The following is a 21,406-nucleotide window of genomic DNA, read 5'->3' as shown; positions in this document are numbered from 1 at the left end:
TCTTAATATTCACACATAATTATGGCAGTTTGGTAAGGAACAGTGATTTTTAGATTTCATAAGCGTGATGTTTGTACAGTTTCCATAGGGGCAGAAAAGGGGTTACTGTGTTTTGTCCTCTTAATAGTCCCTCCACAGTACTTTCTTTTTTTTGGTTTTTCTTTTTTCCTTTTTTTTTAATTATTTCTAACTCAGTGGGTACAACCCAGCCACCTAGAGAGGTCTTTTGTGTGTGCTCTGCATGCAAAACAGATGAGAGACAAGGCGAGCAAGGTGCAAGAAAATTCAACATCTCCCAGCTTGTCCCCCATGCAGGGGAGAAGCTGTCACATGGGGTAGCATCATGACATCCACAGCCATAGGTAAAAGATGCTTTTCCCTTGTCCTAGAAATCCCCTTAAGTACAGGTTTAGTATTAAATCATGTGGCCTTTTCTATCCTAAAAATCACATTTCATGGTGAAAAATCACATTTCACCTCCATTTTGTCCAATATCTGGAAAAGTTTGTGAGGTCTACAGGGATTTTTTCCAGTCTAGAACCCTCAGCTGTGAGCAGGAGTTTGGGCTCTGGTCTGAGTCCTAACAACATCTTCACTCTAGAAAAGCAGAAGTAAATCTTTTGCCTTTCCTTCCCATGGTGCTGAGATCTATCACACGAGGTGTGCTTTGTGCTTTGAGGAAATGGAGCGACAGCTTTTCAACGTCAGCTTTTTTGCTTTTGCAGATTTGTCAGGTCTTTATCATTATTTGGACACTTTATTTTTCTTGTGGTTCCATGTATCAGCCGGGCTGTGATAACAAACTTTAAACTTTGCTACTGTACTCAGACATGCTAAAAACCCACAGCTAATATGGCTAAGCTGACCTTTGTGTGAGCAGGAAGAAAGTGTGAATGTTAGAAATAACAGTCTGCTGTTGTGAGGAAGGGCTTGGGATCCTTCAAGCGTTGTATCAACTGTGAATATCCATCTTTGCTTGGCAGTAAATCCCCAGGTAAAGCTGAGCCATTCTGCTCTTGTCTGGTCTGCTAGGGGAGCACTGCTAGCATGGGCTGTGGGTGTGAGCAAGCAGCTCTTAAACATGGATATGTCACAGTAGGTCTGTGGGATGGGATCCACCACCTGTTGTAGGTGGTAGGTCCAAGGACCAATATTCAGAATATTTATGTTTCACATCAAGAGCTGTAAGAGAAGACCTGAGGATTTAGGGCAGCTCCAGGTCACAGAGTTTCTCTAGCCATGAAGAGCTGCTTCCTCGGCACCCTGTTCCTTGTCTGCAAAGTGGAACTTGTGGCATTGTCTCCTCTGCCAAGGTGGCTCTGGGAGCAGCTCACGCTCCTGTTTGTCTGCTCACCACTCCTCATATGGAGAGGTGTGTGCATACAACTGATGGGAGAAATGTTGCATTTTCCTTGGTGCTCCTGGCACGTCCTCCAAAATCCCACGTATGGGGTCACCAAAACCTGCAGATCAGGAGGTGCTGCTGCTCTGCCAGGAGTTGAACAGTGCTTGGGAAGCAGAGAAATTTGGCTCAGGAAACAGGACTGGAGCTCAAGGTCAGGCCTGGGAGTCCAAGTGTGGGGAATAGTTGTCCAGTCCCAGCCACACTTTGTGTTTGGTGCAGCTCCTCCTCGAGCTGTGAAACTAAAGCTGTTGCAGCTGCACAAGGTGGGAGCAGCCTCAGCCTAAATGTCCAACGAGCTGGGGTTGAAAAAGCCATCTGCACTGCTTATCAGGGCCCTTCTCACAGATGGGGTTGGAAGGCTCTTAAATGCCCCTTCAAATACCTCTCTGAGCAGGCGGCTGCTATCTGCTGCTCAAGTGGCAGCCCTGCCCCCAGCAAAGCTCCTGGGGCTGCAGGGAGGGTCGGGCTCTGAGAGTCCTGTACCAATGGGAGCCCCTTGTTCGTGGCCTTTCCACATCCTGGGCTCCCCTTAATAGCAAAATAACTTTCCTGAGTGGGCCAGCAGACCATGAACTGAAAGGTTGGGAAATGATGGGAAACGTCTGGCATTTGTCACAAAGGAGGATTTGTCGGAGAGCACATTTCTAAATCCTGCTGCCAAGATCCTGCTGCTCTGGCATACTCAAAAGCTGCTAAATCCATCGTGTCTCCCTGCACCTCCCCTGCTCTCTCTTCCTTCCCCCTCCCCTCTTTTCTCCTGCACTTTTAACCCTGCTCATTTTTTCCCTCCACTGCCTCTCTGCTTGCTCCTCACACCTGTTTCTGGTGGTCCCTGGAAGGGCAGAGCAGTCCCCACGGGGCCCTGAGGTTGCCTTGCTCTTTATTTCACAGCAAACCCAAAGCCTACAGAGCAGGCACCTGTTGCTGAAGCAGCCCAGCTAGAAAGGGATGGTCCATGTTGCTGGTTCTCATCTCTGAGTGCAAGGAATGGGAGCACCTTGGAGACCTTGGTGGCGTTTCTCTGAGTCTGGTCACTTGAGAAAGTCACTTGAGGACAGCATGGGATGTTCTTGTACAACTTGGTGCAAAGGTGGTCATTCTAAAGAAATAGGGCTGTTACTGACATCAGCTGAATAATCTGACCCTCTGAAACCCTTGATTGTCAAGCTTTCAAGCATCTGCTCTAATTTTTTACTGTTTTGGAGTATTTATTTTGCTAGCTCTGAATATCTTGAAGAGAGTGAGGTGACAAATCCTAATGGAAATGCTTTGAATCATCTTCATGATGTAGGGTAATAGTGTACCATACTTTTGCTGTGCAGCTGCACATTTCCCTGAATCTCATATGTAATTCTCAAATTTGCTGATATTTAGGTGTCCATGAAATTACTTTCAGGTTAATTTTGAGAGGCTGATTAACATTTTCTACAGGCAAGGTCACTCTAAATTCTACCTGTGCTATGCCTAAAATTCCTTTCAAGAATTTACTGAACTTAAGATAATGATGTTCAGGAGAACCTGGGAGTGACTTATTCCAATGATCCTGTAGCAACATGAGTGTGTGAGGTCGAGGAACTCCAAGAAGTTGCTATACAGTGCACTTTCCCTAGTGATAAATTTGTACCTTATAACGTGTTATAAACACAATTCAGCAGAGGCAGACACACCTGCCCTTGCTTTAGTCAGTTAAAAGTTGTCTGAAGTCCTGTCCTCATCAAGTTGTTAATATTTACAGAGAATCTGTGGGCTGATAAGCCTCTGAGCTGTAGTCCAGTATATGGCTTTTGCTGCTGGGTGTGTTGCTTGCTCTTCGTGTTTCGTTACTCTCATTAACCACATCTTACTCTAAGCTCTTACCTGCTTTAGCAAGGGGCATAAGCTGGTTTTTGACAGTAGGTGCAGGGAAACCTATTGACAAATGGTCCTAATTAGCACAGTTCTGTAAATCTTTGCCTGGCAGGGAGTGTTGTATCATTCCATTACAAGCTGTCAAGATGCACTTTCTGGGGGCATAAATATGTAACTCTTTTTAAATTTTCAGTAATGTGCTCTAGGCAGAACATGCCACAATGGTCTGGCTTGGTTCCTTCGTGGATTTCTGGTGGGGGTTTTAGCAAGATGCCTGAAATCTCACTGTAACGTCAGCAGGGTGTAGGAAGCTCCTGAGATTGGTCCTGTTTTGCTGCTGGAGTTTCAAGTGGGAAGTCCTACTGATAGTATGATACACGATTAAATATTTTTAATCGTGTTATCTGGTTATTTTAGAGTCAAGCTCCCTCTCCATAGAGCTAGAACTGACGAGCAGGGTGTGCTGGGGACAGCATCTTGCCCAATGTTTGATCATGTTGGGACAGAGAATTAATTATGGGCAGTACCAGGAGTGCCAGTTGAGGTTCAGTGTGAGTAGGCTCTGATGCAGATTTTCATTTCCATTTGCACTGCCCAGATTGATTCGAGTTCTGCTTTGTGTCTGCCAGAGAGAAAACTCCTGTTTAGAGCATGGAATAGGAAGGAAAGGGTCTGTCTGTCTGCTGCTTTTGTTTAATTCTTCTCCATAGTGGAAAAATACTTGAGTTGAGAGTTTCCTATATTCTCCTCCTGGGGAATAAACAAACCTTTTGCCAAAAAATGTTCAGTCCCATTGACTCTGGGCAGTTTATGTATTGAAATTATGCCAAAAACCACCAGTCCAGAAACCCCCCCTGCAGCAGGGGTCGGATTAAATGCAAGTTGGGCCTCCCCATCCCCACAGCCACGTCCTCCTCCTGGTGGGAACCCACCATGGACGTGCCAGATGCAGCACTGGGTGTTTGGCTGGCAGATAAAGGGGATGGTGGGACATCTGGAGCCAGGGCTGTCTGCCCTGGGATTGCTCTATCATCTCGTGGTCCTTGTGAAACCAAACAGGAACAGGTCATAATTCAAACCCCGCTCCTGCTATCGGGAGTTGTCACCTCTGGGGAACAGCTGGGTCTCCGAGGGCTTGGGAAAGTGATCCTGAAGGTCAAGGGGAGACTTGCTTGGTGCAGATGAAGTGATAGTGGACTCTGTGGAAGGAGGGGGAGGACCATTTGAGGCTTTTATTATCCCTGAAGCCGTGAATCATCCCAAATGCTAATCCTGGGGGTGCAGTCAGCAGATCCAGGCTGCTGCGTGCCAGCCTGCACTGTCTGAAGGCATCCAGCCTGCACGGAGCTGTGCCCTGTCTCTCCCAGGTCTTTTACATTTTTCTAGGATTGTTTCATGCTTGATCTTACAATTATGCAGGGTGAAAAAAATCCTCCTGTTGCTTCTCAGAGAGTTTCAGGCCTTATAAGTGCATTTGGATGGACCTCTCCCAGTGCATGTGGATGGGATGGTGTCCGAACCTCAGGGTGTGAGTTTGGGTCCCGTGAGGAAGACTAGTCCCAGGAGCCAATTTTGCCTCATAAAATCAGTGTTATTGCAAGAAATTGGATGGGTTTGTAGGTTGGCAGAAGAAGAGAGAAGGCCCAGCTCTGCTGTGAGCTGTCCCAGCTCCGTGGCAGTCTGCAGCAGGGCTGTGGTTCTGGGTCAGTGCTGCAGGGACGTGCCCCCTGCCATGGCACAGACGTGGTGACAGCCCTTTGATCACTGCATGCCCCAGCTCAGAGCCCACAGGCCCTGCTTGGAGGCAGCTTTGCTGGCTGGCCCTCAAAATTTAAATTCAGTGGTAGGCATTTTCATATTGATGAGCTGCTACTCATCACTCAGGCTTAACCAGCACCCTTCTTTTGGCATTGATGAGGATAAAGTTCCTATTTAGCCACATCTAGAGAGGCAAGGGGCCCAGAAACCAAACAGGAAGGCGAGTAGTGCTCTTGGAGGCTGCAAATGTTGCAGAAGGTGGCATTTCAGAGCATGGGAGATGCAGCTGCCAGGATTTGTGGCATTTCTGCAGGCTCTCAGGGATGGGGAGGCTCCTGGCCCTGTAATGGTTGGGGAAGGAGAGTTTGGGAGCTCTCCAGCCATGTGTAGTGGTGACAGCTCTCCAGCCATGTGTAGTGGTGACAGCTGGGTGTCAACTGTCCCCTGTTCTTCCAGAGTTCAGCTCCCCAGCATCAGCCTCCTTACTGCCCTAGCCCTTAAAACCAGGGCACTAAATAAGGGTTTAATGACCACCCATTAAACCTCTGATTGTGAATACGAGGCTGAGAATCTACATTTACAGAAACAGCCCTTCTGTTTGGTAAAAATGAGCTATTTTGTTAGTACTTCCTTCCAAAACCTCTCCTACTTCACTGTAGTTCCCTGCCAACTCTGCCTGCTAGAGCAGCCATTGCAGTGATAAATCAGGTTTAAAAATAGGAAAAAAATTGTGGTTTAATTATCAATTATCCTGTGAGTCCATGATTAAGGTTGGACAGGACCTTGGAGGGCCAAGCCAGCCAGCTTTAAGACGGAGTTCAGGCCATGTTGTATTTTTTTGTTTTTGGTTGTTGTTTTGGTTTTTGGGTTTTTTTTTTTGTGGGGGGTTGGGTTTTTTTTTTTTTGGTGGTGGTGGGGGTTGGTTTGGGGTTTTTTTGTTTGGTTTTTTTTTTTCTTTTTTGGTTGTTTGGTTTTTCTGTGTTTTGTTTTTTAATCTTTGCTCTGGTTTCTGAGGCTTCAGAAGACCTGCCCTCTGTCTGCATTTCCATGTGACCCTACAGACCCCCGGTAATCTACCTTCTCTCTGCAAGAGATGTCCTGCAGCCTTTTGATCCCATCAAAACGGGCTTGCAGGGGGTGAATAAAACTCAGCTTTTGTGAGCATTGGCTGTATTTGAGTGCTGTAAGGAGAGATCCTGATTTTCTACCCAGCTGTCCCCGTTTGTGGCACTTGGGTGCTGGCCAGCTTGCAAAGAAAAATGGATATTCCTGGCAGAAGAGTGCAGCAGCCAGCACTCCTCGGTGCTAATTGACCCCTTCTTGGCAGCTCCATCAAAGACCTTGAAGAATAAATAAGCTGTTGATTGAACTGTTCCCTTGTCCCCAGAGGTGGTCCCCCTTACTCAGGGCTGGGGCTCATTGTCAGGGCTGGGGAAGAGCCTTGCAGAGCGATTAGCCTGTGCTCCCGAGGAACAAAAAAACAAAACAAAAAAACCTTTCATCTCCTGCCTTTTCCATGTGGCATCTGGGAGATGGAGTCGTGGCAGGGGGGGTTGCTGTGTCCTCCATGTGCAGAGCTCCATCCTCAGTGGCAAAGGGGGACAAAGCTCTGATGAAAACCCTGACAGTTCAGTCTGACTAGAAGAGAGGCTGGGAGCAGAAGAACGCCTTCAAGGAAAGCCTGGGCAAGGTTGAGGCAGATGGTGATGGACGTGACTGGTGCATTCTTTGCATAGAAAAGTCGTGTTGGTGCTTGCTGGCGCTGAAGGCATGCAGAAATCCTGCCCAGATGGGGCGTGCAGGTTTCAGCTGATTAACTAATGGACCATGTGAGGAGAAAATATGAACCATTTTACTGATGCCTGTAAATAGGTTTTAAATATTCTGCCGGGGTTTTGTGGTGACAAATTGCATTCACGTACATCAGCCCCCCTGTATTTCATTTCAGGTTGGGCCTAGAGTCCAGAATATTTGAGCAGTCCAGGAGAACCATTTTCACTGGAAATGTTTGAAAGTGGATGAACCGAAACCCTTTGTTTTCAATCAGATCACTGTTAAAACTTCTGTCATTTAACAAATACCACACTGCTTCGTGAAATGTTTTGTTAAAGAAGGAGCAGAACTTAGCACTGCAAGCCTTGCTTTTGGGCTTTCCTGCAGCTGTTTCTGGGCTCATTCTGCACTCAGCAAATAGAGTGAGGGTGTGCAAGATAAATATTGATACGGTGGTGGCCTGAGCATCACGTGTGTGTATAATGAGCATGACACCATATCCATCACTGTCATGTGAGAGGCCATCTAGAGTTACGTTGCTATGACAGCCTGACATGGGGCAGCACTCCACGTTTGTGGGCAGCAAATACAGCCCTTCCTCCTGCCCAAACTAATGACTCCATCTCTGATTCACTAGCACTGACTCCGGGCCATTTTTGCTTTTTCAGTGATGAGAACACTAGAAAAGACTTGAAGACACTGCCCGTCTTTCCTACCAAGACACTGCAGGAGCATCCATCACTTGCTTACTGGTGAGCTGTTTAATTTAAAATGGAAATCATTGCTATGAATGATAACAAGAAGATCACTTTTGGGCAGTTTGCAAACTCCTCTAAAAGTTTTCAGCCCAGGATATGGAGTTAATTGCTCGTGTTCAAGCATTTCCAGTTTTTAGAAGATTATAAATTATGCAAGATCTGATGCAAATTCCTCCTTGAAAGTTTGCTCAAATTCAATTGCTGTGTCAGAAACTGCTGGATCAGAGTTTGTGGGGACCCTGCAACAGAAGGAGCTGAAGTCTGAACTCCAGCCAGGCTGGGTTTGCAGAGAGCACCTCAGTCTTCATCTGTCACACAGTGCAGCCTTTGTGGTGGGCTGACCTTTGCTGGCTGCCAGCTGCCCACCCAGCTCCTCTCCACAGGTCAGGGGAAGAAAATAATCTAGAAAGGCTGGAAAGAGAAAGACAGTTCCAATTCTGGGGCTTGGATTTGCTGTAAAGGAGCACAGCGTTTAGGATGAATCAGTGATATTGTTTCCTTGGAATTTATGCCCTTTGTGCAAATTCAACCTCCTCATTTGTTTTGGTTTTTTTAGGCTTGATGTGTACGTGATGGATTTTCAAGTATACCATGCTTGCTTATTATTTGTTTGTCTCTGAATGAATACTGCTGGGTTTTTCTTTGCTTTCAAGTGTTTGACACAGAAATGCATATTTTATTTCACATTCCTCCGAAACAAAATGTTGAAATATGTAACAGGAAAAATGCAAAAAGGTCATTGCTGACAAATGTGTGGGGTTTTTTTTCACCTATGAAATGTCAGGGGGAGAAAAAAGACGGGAATGAAAACAGCTCTGGTTGAACTTCTTCTGTCTCACATATGGAGCATTAACCAGCCTTTGAAGTTTGGGTCCTTTAGAACATTAAGATGAATTTCCACAATTAGCACCATTCTTCTGCAGCAGCATCTGCAGCAGAACAGGCTGATCCGAAAGGGTTGGTTAATGAGTCTGGAAGGCAGGATGTGATGGTGGGGATCAGCCAGGCAGCTCCACGCTGCCTAATGAAGGGTGGGAAAGAAATCAGCAAGAACCAGAATGTAAACTAGAGCAAGAAACAGGCAGGGTGACCCTTGTGTGCATGCTGAGCAGGTGGCTGAGCTTCGACAGATGCCTTCACACATGAACAAAGTCACTGAGCCTCTAAATTGGGTTTTGTGCTTGGTTTGCAGCGAGGACAGAGTAATTGAGCATTATGCACAAATTAAAGGTCTGACCAGAGGACAAGCCATTGTTCAGTGAGTATGACACTTGTTAATTTGTCAAGATGATATTTTTACTTTTCTCCTGTTCTTTTTTTTGTTTGAGAAGTGGCAAGGCCAACTCTTTGGGTCATTATTGCCTGCAAATGATGTCGTTTGTATCTGTCAGATTCTCTTTTTATTGAGTTACATTGCAAAGTGGAATTATCTGAAGTCTCACATTTCACAGGCTTGCAGTTTAGCATTTGTGTAGTCATTTGGGTACCTCAAATACAAAAGAAATTGTTTGGAATTTACTTTATTGGAAGACTCCTCTCCATACCTTGCCTGCCATCAATTAATTTTCACTCCAAACTCTTAAGGATGCATGTTACCCTAAGTCCTGTAAGAAATTCTGAAATGTTCAGAATTTGGCTTTCAAAACATCAAGGTCTTCCAAGCTTCCCACTGAGCCAGTGGAATTATATTTTTGATTTACTATTAATGTTTACTGTTCTTCCTACAAGCAGATGCAGTAGGATGTGTTATGAGATGTTTGAGATGATGGCCATGACTGCACAGTGCAGACTCCTTGCAGTTTTTCTCACGTACCTCTGTGCCTGTAAATCTGTCTCAATAATTTGTGGTCTTTTTTTCAGTAGAAACAAGGGAAAAATGGTCTGTTCAGTGGTTTTCTGAATTGCCTCATGAAACAGTTCTACAATGGCATAAACATACTCATTTGGAGCCTGTCCTTTGTAACCAGAGTTTCATAATGGAATAATTATAGGCAGATCTTTACTGCCAACATTTCCCAAAAGGCTCACGGGTTCAGTTCAGAATTTTTGCTTTCAGTTCTAGGATCTTCTGATAAAAGATTGAATTTTCTGTTGTATGAGAGATTTTCCTTTTGCTTTAGCTGGGCCAAAATACCCCATCTTTCCCCAAGCCAAGATGTTAAGTTTTTTCTGAAAATATGGGCCTTCAGCTATTAAGGCCCTCAAAATATGCAGATGATAAATGACGTGCCCTGGATGTATGTGTGAAAAAAATATGTTAATAGATATTACTTCCTCCAGAGAAAATAATCTGATATGCTATAAATCTGTCTGCAGGTACATGAAAGTGGTAGAAGCTTTGCCAACATATGGAGTTCATTACTATGGAGTAAAGGTCAGTAACTGACTACAGATAATGTGATTGCTGAGCTTATTATGAGGGATTGCATTCCTAAAGGACCAGTTGCACGATTCAGTGCCCTTCTATCAGTATGGAACCCCACATTTTTCAACCTCTGTAATTTTTTCCCATTCAATGTACTTTAAAAATTGTTTCCAGACAGCAGAAAGGAATCTTTTGTAAAACCTTGTGTAATCCTATCAGGAGCTAAATTCCTATCATCTTAATTAAACTGGATATCACTTCTAGACTTGAAGCAGTTAATAGTTTCCCCAGAGACATTAATCAAGATTAGAAAAATAGAATGTGGAAAAGGCTCCTCCTAAGTGGCAGGTGATTAGTGGTGCGTGCTTGGAGTGGGGAAGTGCTGAGAAATGCTTCTGGAGAGTGATGGAAATACACCATTTATTCCCACTTGTAGAGCAGAGCCGGGGCCAGAGTGTTTTATGCAAGAAGAGCCCAGCAGAGATGATGTCTCCTTACTTTTGAATCATGGCCATGACTGTGGTACCTGAGAAGCTGATGTTTTGTGCTGGTGTCTCCTCCCGTGGCTGTCCATGCCTGAATTTAGTGGATGCAGTCATTGGCCACAGTTTTTTCCTGTCCCCTGTCCTTCCCCTTCACAGCCACTCCTCCAGCAGTGACACGTGGTTGTTTCAGCAGCACTCTTGCTTTTCTGCCCACGTTGCACAGCCACCACCTGGGTCTGAGCCTCTGCCTCAGAAGGCAGAGGGAGAAAATTTCCACCTTCCACCCAGCAATCCACCTCACCTCAATTTGTTTGCCAGAAAATCCTTGTTCTGTACCTACTTGTACTTGTCACGGAGTGAAAAGGGCTGTAATCTTGGAATTGCCTCATTCTTAAGTAGCTCTTGGTTGACGTAGACGTCCCATTTTTCAGGATAAACAAGGAATCCCCTGGTGGCTTGGAATAAGTTACAAAGGAATCGGCCAGTACGACTTACAGGACAAAGTTAAGCCCAGAAAAGTAAGTTTTTTTGCATCTGATTTTTTTTTTTTTTTTTGTGGGGGGAACCTGGTATGGTGTTGCATGTCCCAATATACTCTTTTAAGCTGTTGCTTATTAGACTGGTGGGCAAAAGACCAAAGGCTGGAGGCAGGAGGAGATTTCTGCTGGCATCGAGGCAGTAAATCTCTCCCTCTCCTAGATAGTGGAAACTCCCTTTGGGAGCTTTGGCTCGTGTGTCTGGAGTTTGGTGGTCTCAGGATGGGGATTTTTGGCAGCCCCCAGGGATAGCTGTTGTGTTTCTGCAAGGCCTTGTACTCAGGCAGTGTTTTCACTTAACTTTTGTAGGTGTTTTTTTTGTGCACGAAGCACAAAAAAGGCTCCACTGATACAGGCAGAATATGAGGGGAACTGCATGAAATGGAAGGCTTGTTGAAGTGTGTGCTTCCATAAATTCTAAGGGGAAATTGAGAATAAATGCCAAGTACTGGAGTTCATTCTTCTCCTTCTCCAATCCACTGTTTCCCAGTGTGTCTTCACTGAAACATCTAAGCTGTGAGGGGATGGAGACCTGGGAGTTTGCTGTTCTTCTTTCCCCAGGAATGATCTGGGCAGGAGTTCACATGAAGTTGTGCTCCCTGCCAGGGAATTTTTACATTTGCAAAGTGATATTGTTTAGTGTATTGGTGCCAAAATTTCCTTGTAAAAGAGTAATCCCCCCCTTCCAGCTTCCAACTTGATCTTCTCTTTTTCCAGAGCAGGCTATGATTTGGTTTCTTTTGGTGTATTTATGTACCTGTGTGTCCAAGAGTGAGCTCCCATGTCCTTCCTTTGCTTTGTTTAGTAAAATACAGAGTTTTATCCCAGGGTGTCTCTTCCCATGCCTGCACTAAAAGACAGTAACACAGGAGGGACCCTTTGTAAATCAAGTCAACTTGATGAAGCTATTAATGTCAAAGGAGAGCATCAAGGAGGTCCTCTTGCCCTTAAGCACTTCCCTGATTTTAGGCAACATCTATAAGATTTTCCAGCCAGGAAAAGATCATTCTGCAGCCAAGATGTCCAGCTGTGACCAGCAATGCTCTCCAAGAAAAGGGAGCCTGCCTGGCTGAAAGCTCTGCTTCGCCAAGCATTTTTTATGCTTGTGGGATTTCAGTTTACAACATCAACCAGGCAGATTAAGAAAATTTTTTAAGGTCAGCAGGGCCCAGATACCAAGTCACACCCTGCTACAGTTAGTTACGAGGCGTTGTCTTTGAATGCAGCAGGAGTTGGGTTTAAGAAAAATAAAATAAAAACCAGGGGTCATCTCTGCAGGGGAAGCATTACAATGGGAATGAGAATAGTTGTTGGCTTCACTGAAATTATAATTAAACAACAGAGGATAGAGATTTAAAGGGAAGGTGAGAGAGAGGAGCCTAAATGCAGGTGGAAGGTTTAATTACAGTAAGCTCATTGAAACTGTGGGGATGGATATGGCTGTGGTATCCTTAAGGATTTTCCTGGTGTCGGTGCAAAGGGACAAAAATGATGCAAGCCACAGCTTGTCCTCAGCCATGATTGCCTTTAACAAAGGCAAATAAATATACAAACAGTTTCTTTATATGAAAAATGTTTCAGGGTTCGAAATACAAAGAGCACTTTGGGTAAGGGACTGGAATCAGATCACTTTCGGGAGGAAAAGCAGACAGCAGGTCTAGAGGAGCACCCACAGTCAGACTTGGGTCTGGAGTTAAAATGCTGAGATACTGCTGCTTATTTCAGTGTACCTACAGCCCTGCTGCCTGTGATGCAGCAAGCAGAAGCTCCTTTTAATCAGTGTTGTTGTTTGTTCATATTTATGAACGTATCAGAATTTATTTCAGAGAGAGAAGAGTATGGACAGCTTGCCTGAATCTCCCAGGAGTCTCTCTGGAGCAGCAGGCAGGAGGGGAATAGGCATGTAAACTGTTCTTGTCTTTTGGAGCAGCAGTGCTAGTTTTGCTGGATTTAGCAGAATTTTCTTGCTTTGCTTTTTGGGAATGGAGCCAAACCCACAACTGCCATGTGCTGGTGTTATCCAGCTGTTTATACCATGGATCAAAACTGCTGTTGTGTTTATCCCCAGCCATCTGGGAAAGAGCATCATCATTGTGCTCCACTTCTCCAGTTGGTGATGTTTAAATATACATGCAGCTGATAGATAAATAAAGAATAACAAGAGGGAAAGGCTGAGTCCAATGAAAACCAAGTTGGCCTTCCTGAGTTTTAAAGCTACAAATGATGTCTGAGTGTGCAAACCTCTCTGACACTGGCTGTGGTGGGAAAGCTGCAGCATTTTGGATGGGAGGCTTTAACAGGAAGTCGTGTCTGTACCACAGTGAATTCACATCAGGAGGATTTATGGATTTATTCTGCTCCCTGTCTTTTCTCCAGTGCTCTCAGGTGTGTCTGCTTCACCATAGAATCACAGGCATCTTGCAAGAGCCAAGTCCATATTTACAATAAAATTTTACTATTAATAACAGAAATAAAATCTACATTAGTTGCACCCATTAATGGAGGATCAGTTAAAGCCAAAGAAATAGAACACCCTCTTAAAAAAGTGAAATCTTTTGGCTTTATGCAAGTAGGTCTTCAGGCAAAGACACCTAAATCCGAGCCTTGGAGCGCAGTGGTTATCCCAAGATTTTGTTATTGGATCAACAGCAGTGCATGGAGTCCAAGGCTGAGAGCTCCTCACAGGAAGGAACTTGCAGGAGAGGCCTGGGTGAAGCAATCTGCAGATCCCTATCACCCAGCCCTGCCAGGGCTGAGGGGAGCCCGTGTGTGACTCGGGGCTGGACCTGGAGAACCTGCCCTGGCTGTCTGTCTGTGCAGAGCTGGCTGGGGAGGTTTGGCTCCAGCTATTAATATTTTGCTGGTTGACCTGAGATGGTTTGGACAAGGGAGTTTTGTTGCTCCAAGTCACTCCTGGGAGCTTGTATTGCTTGGGGAGCAGTTTCTAGAAAAGCCCAGGTGTTCCCCATCACCCAGGACTGCCAGCTGAGGCACCGAGGGAAGCACTGTGCTCCAGCTCTGTAACAGACTGAAAAGGGAGAATTATTTTGTGTATCATTTATGAAAATTGTCTTTGTAGATAAAAGCACTGGCTCCACACTGGCTGGAGGTCATACTGAGCTCACTTGATTATCCTGAAGTCTCATAGGGCATTAAAACAGACTGGATTTGGCAACTCTTGTTCAGAATTGAGCTCAGACCTGGGATTAGCTCTGCAGTCCTGCTGCTTTGCAAACATATTCTCTTTCAGTTGCAGTTAATATTGAGAGTCACCTCCTGCTTGGAGAAGTGCCTCTGCTTGCTGTGAGGTGGCATGCCAAGATCCTGTCCCCAGCATCCTCCGAATCAATTAGGAGAAGTATAAAACAGGTCCCAGGACTTTGTTTGTCATTTCAAGCCAGAATAGATCTCCCTTTATCTCTACCCCATTCTTCTCACTGGTGAGATAAACAATGTAAGTCTTGTTAATGGAGGGTGTATTAAGGCATGAGTTGAGTTTATTCTGCGTTCAGCCAGTATGTGAGGATCCTCTGAGAGCTGGAGAAGGCAGCTCGCTGGCTCTTTGACTTGTTCTCCCACTTCATTGTGTTTCTGTGGGCGACTCCCTTGTGATAAATTAACTCTATTATCTGAAGAGAAGAACTAATCTTGCTGTGGTATTGTTTCAAACGTCCAAGAATATAGTTTCTACTGCTTGATGTCTTGACTGCATTGTGTTCTCAGAAGTGTTTTTGTTAGCATGTACTCGTTTTGAAATGGGGGGTGTTTATCACAGGATGGTGTGGGCTGGAAGGAACCTGAAAGATCATCTCATGTCAACCCCCTGCCATGTCAGGAACACCTTCCACTGTCCCAGCTGCTCCAAGCCCCATCCAGTCTGGCCTTGGGCACTCCCAGGAATCCAGGGGCAGCCACAGCTTCTCTGGGTACCTTGTGCCAGTGCCTCATCACCCTCACAGTACCACTGGCTGAATTTAATACTCTCAGGGCTTTAGCTTTCCAAACCAGACCCCTGGCTGCTCAGACAATTTCTCTTATTTCTCCTGCCCTCTTAGGGGGTCTTTTTGTGACTGAGTTTGTCCAGGAGCTCTTTGTTGATCCTTGCAAGCGTCCTGACACTTTTTCATTACTTTCTCTTTGTTGGGATGCGTTGTTCCTGAGCTGTGAGGAGGAGGTATTATGATACTTCTTTCTTAATTCAACATATGCTGAAAGTTTTCCCTTGCAGAACATTTATTTCATGTAAATTTGCTATCCTGCTTTGCTGAATAGTTCAGAACACAGCAGCATTGGAACAGCCTTCTCAGCTGGCAGCTCTAATTAGGCAGAGATTTCTTTTATGGTGTTTATTTCTCACCAAGCCATTGATTGAGATAGAAGATACTAAGCTCACATAATTACTTAAAAAAACACAGAGTTTTTATGAGGCTGCTCTGAAATTCAGATCTTTCCAGATGTGCAAAAAGTTGCTTGAACGTCACCTGCTGCAAAGCACAAATGTTTTGGGGTATTTTGATGTTGAGACATCTCTCAGTCTTATGATGCCAGTGCTAGTGGGGACCAGGCACAAAAGCATCCTAAGGTATTTAAAAAATACATGATTGAGAAGGTTTTTAGAGGACTGGTTTAATATTTAAGGGATGAAGGATGCCTGCAGGTGAGCTCTGCCAGTTATGCTGGCACAGGTGGGAGCTGTCTGCCTCCTTCCCTCAGAAGTTGCTGCAGGTGGGGCAGTTTGGCTCTGCTGCCATCTCCTCAGGTGCCTCCCTCCTTGGGCAGGCACAGCAGCAGTGAAACCCAGGATTCCAGCTGAGGGCAGCGTGCCAGACAGCTGAGTGCAGCGGAGGGGCTGAAACACAGCCTGCTCCCAGCGCTGCTGCCAGGGTGGTAATTTCCCTCCTCGGGTGGGGTGCATTCCTGTGGGCAGAAATCTTTTATGTTTCCTTGCTCTGAATTGCCAGATTTGTCTGCAGATCGCTGTTCCCAGCCAGTTCCTGAGGTGCTGGTTGCTGAGCCTCCTTGCAGGCACTGCACGTACCATGAGGTGCTTTGGAAGTGCTTCCCGAGGGAAAGGCTGCTGCAAACGCTGTGGCATGGCTTGCACTTCCATGCTGACCTTCACCAAACACCCTCTGGGTGGAAAGCCTGAGATTTGGCTAATTTAGCTCTCGGTCAGAATTTGTCCTTAACCTTGGGAACAGTTCTGGCCACGGTGGGCTGGTGCAGCAGCATGTGGCCATACAGCCCCTGCACTCGGCTGCTCTCCACATTTACACCTCGTTGCAAATAGAAAACTTTGTAAAAAAAATACTAAAATATCGTTTTTTAAACCAAATCCCTCAGGCTCCCAGCAATACTGAGCCAGGAGCCTGAGCAGCTCTCCTGCAGGTCCCTTTGGGCAGGGTCTCTGCCAGCTCCTGCCTGCAATCCTGACAGGGCCGTTCTTCTGAGCCAGTTTGCTCCTGCTGTCAGACCAGGACAAACTTGCATTTTATTCAAAACTGGATGCAAGATCAGCCAGGTGAAAAACCAGCTGCTGCTTTTAAGGTGTTTCAGCACTTAGGCATGCCATGTCTCCTTGGGCTGCCTTAGACCATTATGGTTCTTTTTGAGCAGGAGAGAGGGCGATTCCTTTTTTGTTCAGTGCTGGTATCCGGAATTGAATCACAGCAGAAATACAGGGGGGCCTAAACTCGTGGGCTGGAAAAGCAGCAGCTGGGTGGTAGGAGTCTGGCTGGTGCACAGAGGTGCCTGGGTAACGAGATGTGATCAGAGCTGCACCTCCGCCTTCTACCAAAAAAAAAAAAAATCAGAAAAACAACCTTGACCAGGCCAAGTTCTGCTCAGTCAGGCAGGCAGCCCCTGGGATGCTCAGTAGTTTTCAGGAGCATTTAAGGATCTGACAACCTACATGGATGGGGAAGGCTATTAAGAAAACATTAATTAGCTCAGGTGGACTTAATCATCTGGTTAAAGGGAACATACATTGCAAAACTTCCACAAAAACATTTTAATTATTCCTAATTGTTCTTCCAGCCCTCAAAAACCAGTTCCAGATTTCCAGATTTTTTTTAACCATTCTTTTGTCTTTAAATATGCATTTAGTTTAGGTAAGATTGAAATTAGGAATTATTTAGGAACATGTCTGTACATGATAGAGTATTTGAAGGGAGCAGGATATCTTTAGAGCACTGACTGTTTCCTGAGTGTTGCCTTTTGACTACGAGTTAGAAGAATTTCAGTTGAGGAAAATGATTACTTTATTGCTTTGTCCTTGTTTGTATTGAGTCCATTTTTTCCCTCTTCATGAATCCAAGTGTGTTAGGCAGGAGAGTGTAATACTTTCATTCAGGATTATTTTTATTTGCATCTGTATAAATATTACTGGCTCACAACTTACTCTGAAGCTGTTCATTTAATCACCAGCCTTTTTTACAAGGACCTGAGTTTGGAGGATTTGTCAGATGAGGTGATAGCTAAGGAGCTTATATTGTTCTTCAGTGAGATAGTTTGAGGACAGGGCACTTTTTAGTCCTCAAGAGCAAAGATGTGTCTTGGGTACAACCCCAATTCCCATCTCTGCTGCTGTGGAGCTGCAGTTATCCCAGACTTTGGGCAAGGAGGCAGAGATGTCTTTGTGCTGAATGTACCGAGCTGTGAATGCTTGGGGCACCCGTCAGCTCCTTTTGGGCTGGGATGGCTCTCACAGGGTGGGGAGGAAATGGCGCAAAGCTCTACCCACATCCTGAGGCAGTTCCATGCAGGTTTTCTTAAAAATGCAAACGCCTTTTTTTTTTCTTTTCCCGGCACTGGAAGCGATCCTGGTGTCGGATTTGCACAGACCCCGTGTCCCTCTGCCAGAGCAGGAGGCTGCTCCAGGTGCTGGGGCTGCTGCATTTTGCCCTCCTGCCAAACGCGACCCTCCTCACCTTGGGACAGATGCTCCGTTTTCCCGCAACCCTTAGGAATGCCGAGCGCATCCGGAGGGGAAAAACCCAAAGGAAGTGATAAAGGGGACGGGGAATCATCCCCCGCCACGATAAGAGGCGCAGCGAGGCAGTTTTTTTTTCCAGAGGTCATGTTTGAAGCACGCCCATGGTTTTTACGAGCGTGGGAGCGGGCGGCCGGGAGCGCCGGGATGATGCTTCTGGTCGAACCTGCTGCCCCTGGGTGTGAGTCAAGGCTGGCGGGGCCGGGACCCGGCACCGCGGGGACCCCGCGCCCCTGGCCCGCACAGGCACCCGGGGGGCTCCAGGGTGGGCAGCCCCTCGGTAGAATCCTCCTCGTTCGCTCCGCTGTTGGGTTTTCCTTTGATTATCTGGGGAAAGGGGTGTGGGAGGCGCCGCAGCGGAGCGGGTGGGTGGTGATGTCAGGCGTGTGTCAGCAGTGGGAGGCGAAGCTGCCGAAGCAGAGCGGCAGGACGGAGGGACAGAGGGACGGCACGGCTGTGCCCTGCCCATGCCAGCCCTGACACTGCCCGGCGGGGCCGGGGAGCCGCCATCGGGCTCGGGGCTGCGGCCAGGTGAGTGCGGGACGCGGGGAGGCAGCCGGGGCTGTGCCGGGATCCCGGCTGGGATCGCTGCTGGAGCGCCTATTGCTCAATGTCCTGACAGACTGCTCGGGTTGTTTCCTTTGGTGTTTCTGTAAATGTGTTTATTTTCAAAGTTCAGTGCGGAGTTGTAAAGAGGCGGGAGGGCTGTGAGACAAACGTAAAGTTACTTAAGCAGCAAAGGGAAAGTTCCACAGTCGCGGAGAAAATAATTTATTAATTCTAGTAAATTGCATTTCCACTTGGCTTCACTTTTTCCACGGCGGGTTCTAATAGGCAGTTGTAGTCCTCGGAAAGTTTTAATTAAACAGAGGCAGAGGCTGCTGAAAGAGCCACTTTTCCCCTGAAACACAAATGTGCTGGGCTGTTTCGTTGTGTTCTAAATGCTTCAGATGCATCACAGCCTGATACGTCATTTTTTACGAAACCTGAAGTGTTTCTGTACTGGGAGGCAGCCTGGCACGTCAGGTTTTGGCAAGGCCAGCGGGAATGTTGTGTGTCCTGGGGGTTTCTGGTGTGGTGGCTGCACCCTTGGAGGCTTTGGAAGAGCTGCAGTGGGGGAAGGAGGGAGTTGCTGTGAGGGCCTGGGTGCCTTGGCTGGATCCCTGGGGTCCAGGGCTGATCTCTCCCTGAACCCTTCCCTGCCTGCCCAGCTGGGTGGAAGCACCCCCAGTATCTCCATGTGGGCTGCAGCTCTGGCAAGAGCTGATGTAAACTCCAGCCTGCTGCTGCACCTGTGCACCCCATCATGGTCAGGGGGACATCCCTGGGGACACCATGGGGGTCCCCATGTGCATCCAGACCCTGCTGGAGAAGGGGGCAGGAGGGGGTGCTGCCCAAACCTGCGAGGCTGGGCTGGGAAGATGCAGCCCCTGATGGCTCATCCCCAGGGGGGTGAGCAGGGCTGATGCTGCTGCGAAAGGAGAGCGAATTCAGATGAAATTCTGATCCCACGGGTGCAGCTGCCAAGCCCCAGCTGACTTTGATCTCTTCTCCCAGCTGGCACTTTGCAGGAAATATGTGAGTTTCTAGCAGGAGGATGTGCTGGGGGCGGCTTCCTCCTGTAGCTGCTGCTGTTCTGTACATGATGTACCTCTGCTCCAAAGTGTCACACTGGATGTCTCACACAGTGTCTTCTCAAGAGGAAGGTCTTGCTTTTTCCAAGCTGCTGCCATTCCCTGGGGATGTTCTGACTCAGGGAAGTAGACCATAGTTGTCTATACAATTACTTTGTAAAGAGATTTTTGGGTTTAATCAGAGAGAAAATTACTTTAGCTGCCCTGCCAAGATCTCTGGGAACTTCCAGCAGTGAAATTAAACGTGCTATTGATGGAGGCAGATGTTGTCACTGGCAAAATCCTCAATTTGCAACACATTGTCTGTAAGAGTGTGAAATTACTGGAGGGGGCATCCTATACTTATGTGCTTCTTTTAATTGATGTTATGAATGTAGTTATTGCTCAGTCCATGCCATAGCTGACGATACAGAGGAATTGTAATTCACTAAAATTCTATCACCTTGGGGTGAGAGGTTTGGGGATTTGGTTACCATGTTCTGCTTCTCTCTTTCAATTCTCCCAGCTCTTTCAATGGAAACAGCTGGAAAATCTGTATTTCCGTGAGAAGAAGTTTGCTGTGGAGGTACACGATCCCCGCAGGTGAGGCTGGAGGCGGTTCTGCCATTGGGGTTAATCTTTGCCCACAGTGGGGACCCATCATCACCTGTTCGTGGATGGGGTGGGAGCTGCCTCAGAGCTAAACCCTGAGTTTATTCTGGGCTTTGGGACTGATCCTGATCCAGCATTTGGTGGGGCAGACTGTCACAGCTCTGAGTGTCCTCTCAGATTCCTGTGTGTCCATTCTGGGAGTTCTTGGAGCAGTGGAAAGTCTGTTTGTCATGGCCAAATCTGCAGCAGCACTGGGTGATGGGATGAAGGAAATCTGAGTTTTTGCATCCCGAAAATAAAGGCTGAGCCTCACCTGGTTAAGAGAGAGGCTTTGTGGACTTTAAATCTCAAAGAACTGTCTTGAAATTTCATTTCTTTTCACCTCCTCAGAATTTCAGTGTCAAGAAGGACCTTTGGTCAGAGTGGGCTGGTGGTGCAGACCTGGTATGCAAACACTTCCCTGATCAAGTCCATCTGGGTGATGGCAATCAGTCAGCACCAGTTTTACTTGGACAGGAAGCAAAGCAAAGTAAGTTATGAGGCATTTTACTGCAAGCATGGGTTTCAACACCTTTCAGCACGTGTTTTTCCATGGATGAACTACTCTCCAGAGAAAAACTACAAGTTGTTTTTGTCAGCTTTTTGCGCAGTCTCTTAGTGGTGGAATTGGTATTTGATCCATTTTAGCTTGCCTGCAGTTAAGGCCTATGGAAGTGTAATTATGGAAGAGGGAATTCCCATATCTGGCTGTCTAATCTGCCTTTTCTTTTGTCTCCATTCCTGTGTTTGTTTTGAAAGCTGCAGAGATTTTGAGCTGGGAGATGGTTCAGGTTTTGGGGGAGAGGGGAAGGGAACTCCAAACAGCCCTTGTGTACCACAAGCACCTGTGTGATGCTGTTGCTTTAGCCCTTAATTTTGTGGGAGATGATGTGTGAAATGTCATCTTCTGTGCTGTCTTCTGAAGTTAATTAGAGGTAACTCAGTGAGGCTCTTGGGGTTTTTTTTAACTCCTTCAGGCAAAAATTCCGTCGGCCAGAAGTTTGGATGATATCGCCATGGATCTGACAGAGATGGGAACTCCAAAAGTGTCAAAGCTGGTGACTTTGGAGGCCAAGAACCAGCTTATTATGGCCAGCAATGGCAGTTTGATCTCATCAGGTAATACTGCCCATAAATGTGGAGTAGCCAAGTTTAATGGGGCTTGTTTGTTAAAAGGGAAACGAGACTACCAGACAGAATGGCCTTTACCTGGAAATCCTCTG

General features: G+C 46.5%; 1 protein-coding gene across 1 annotated transcript in view; it reads left to right on the top strand.

Moving 5' to 3' along the window:
• FRMD4B (FERM domain containing 4B) overlaps positions 1-21,406 on the top strand; it is a 76,895-nt gene that overhangs the window by 42,466 nt on the left and 13,023 nt on the right. The window contains exons 8-14 of the mRNA XM_084214183.1: positions 7,453-7,536; positions 8,735-8,800; positions 9,859-9,916; positions 10,824-10,910; positions 20,059-20,135; positions 20,535-20,673; positions 21,161-21,302. Coding sequence (XP_084070309.1) covers positions 7,453-7,536; positions 8,735-8,800; positions 9,859-9,916; positions 10,824-10,910; positions 20,059-20,135; positions 20,535-20,673; positions 21,161-21,302 — 653 coding nt within the window. The remainder of the gene's footprint in view (positions 1-7,452; positions 7,537-8,734; positions 8,801-9,858; positions 9,917-10,823; positions 10,911-20,058; positions 20,136-20,534; positions 20,674-21,160; positions 21,303-21,406) is intronic.

Source organism: Fringilla coelebs (genome assembly GCF_963513975.1).
Source record: "Fringilla coelebs genome assembly, chromosome: 13".
In the NCBI taxonomy this organism is placed as follows: domain Eukaryota; kingdom Metazoa; phylum Chordata; class Aves; order Passeriformes; family Fringillidae; genus Fringilla; species Fringilla coelebs.
This window is presented reverse-complemented; position numbering and strand designations above follow the sequence as displayed.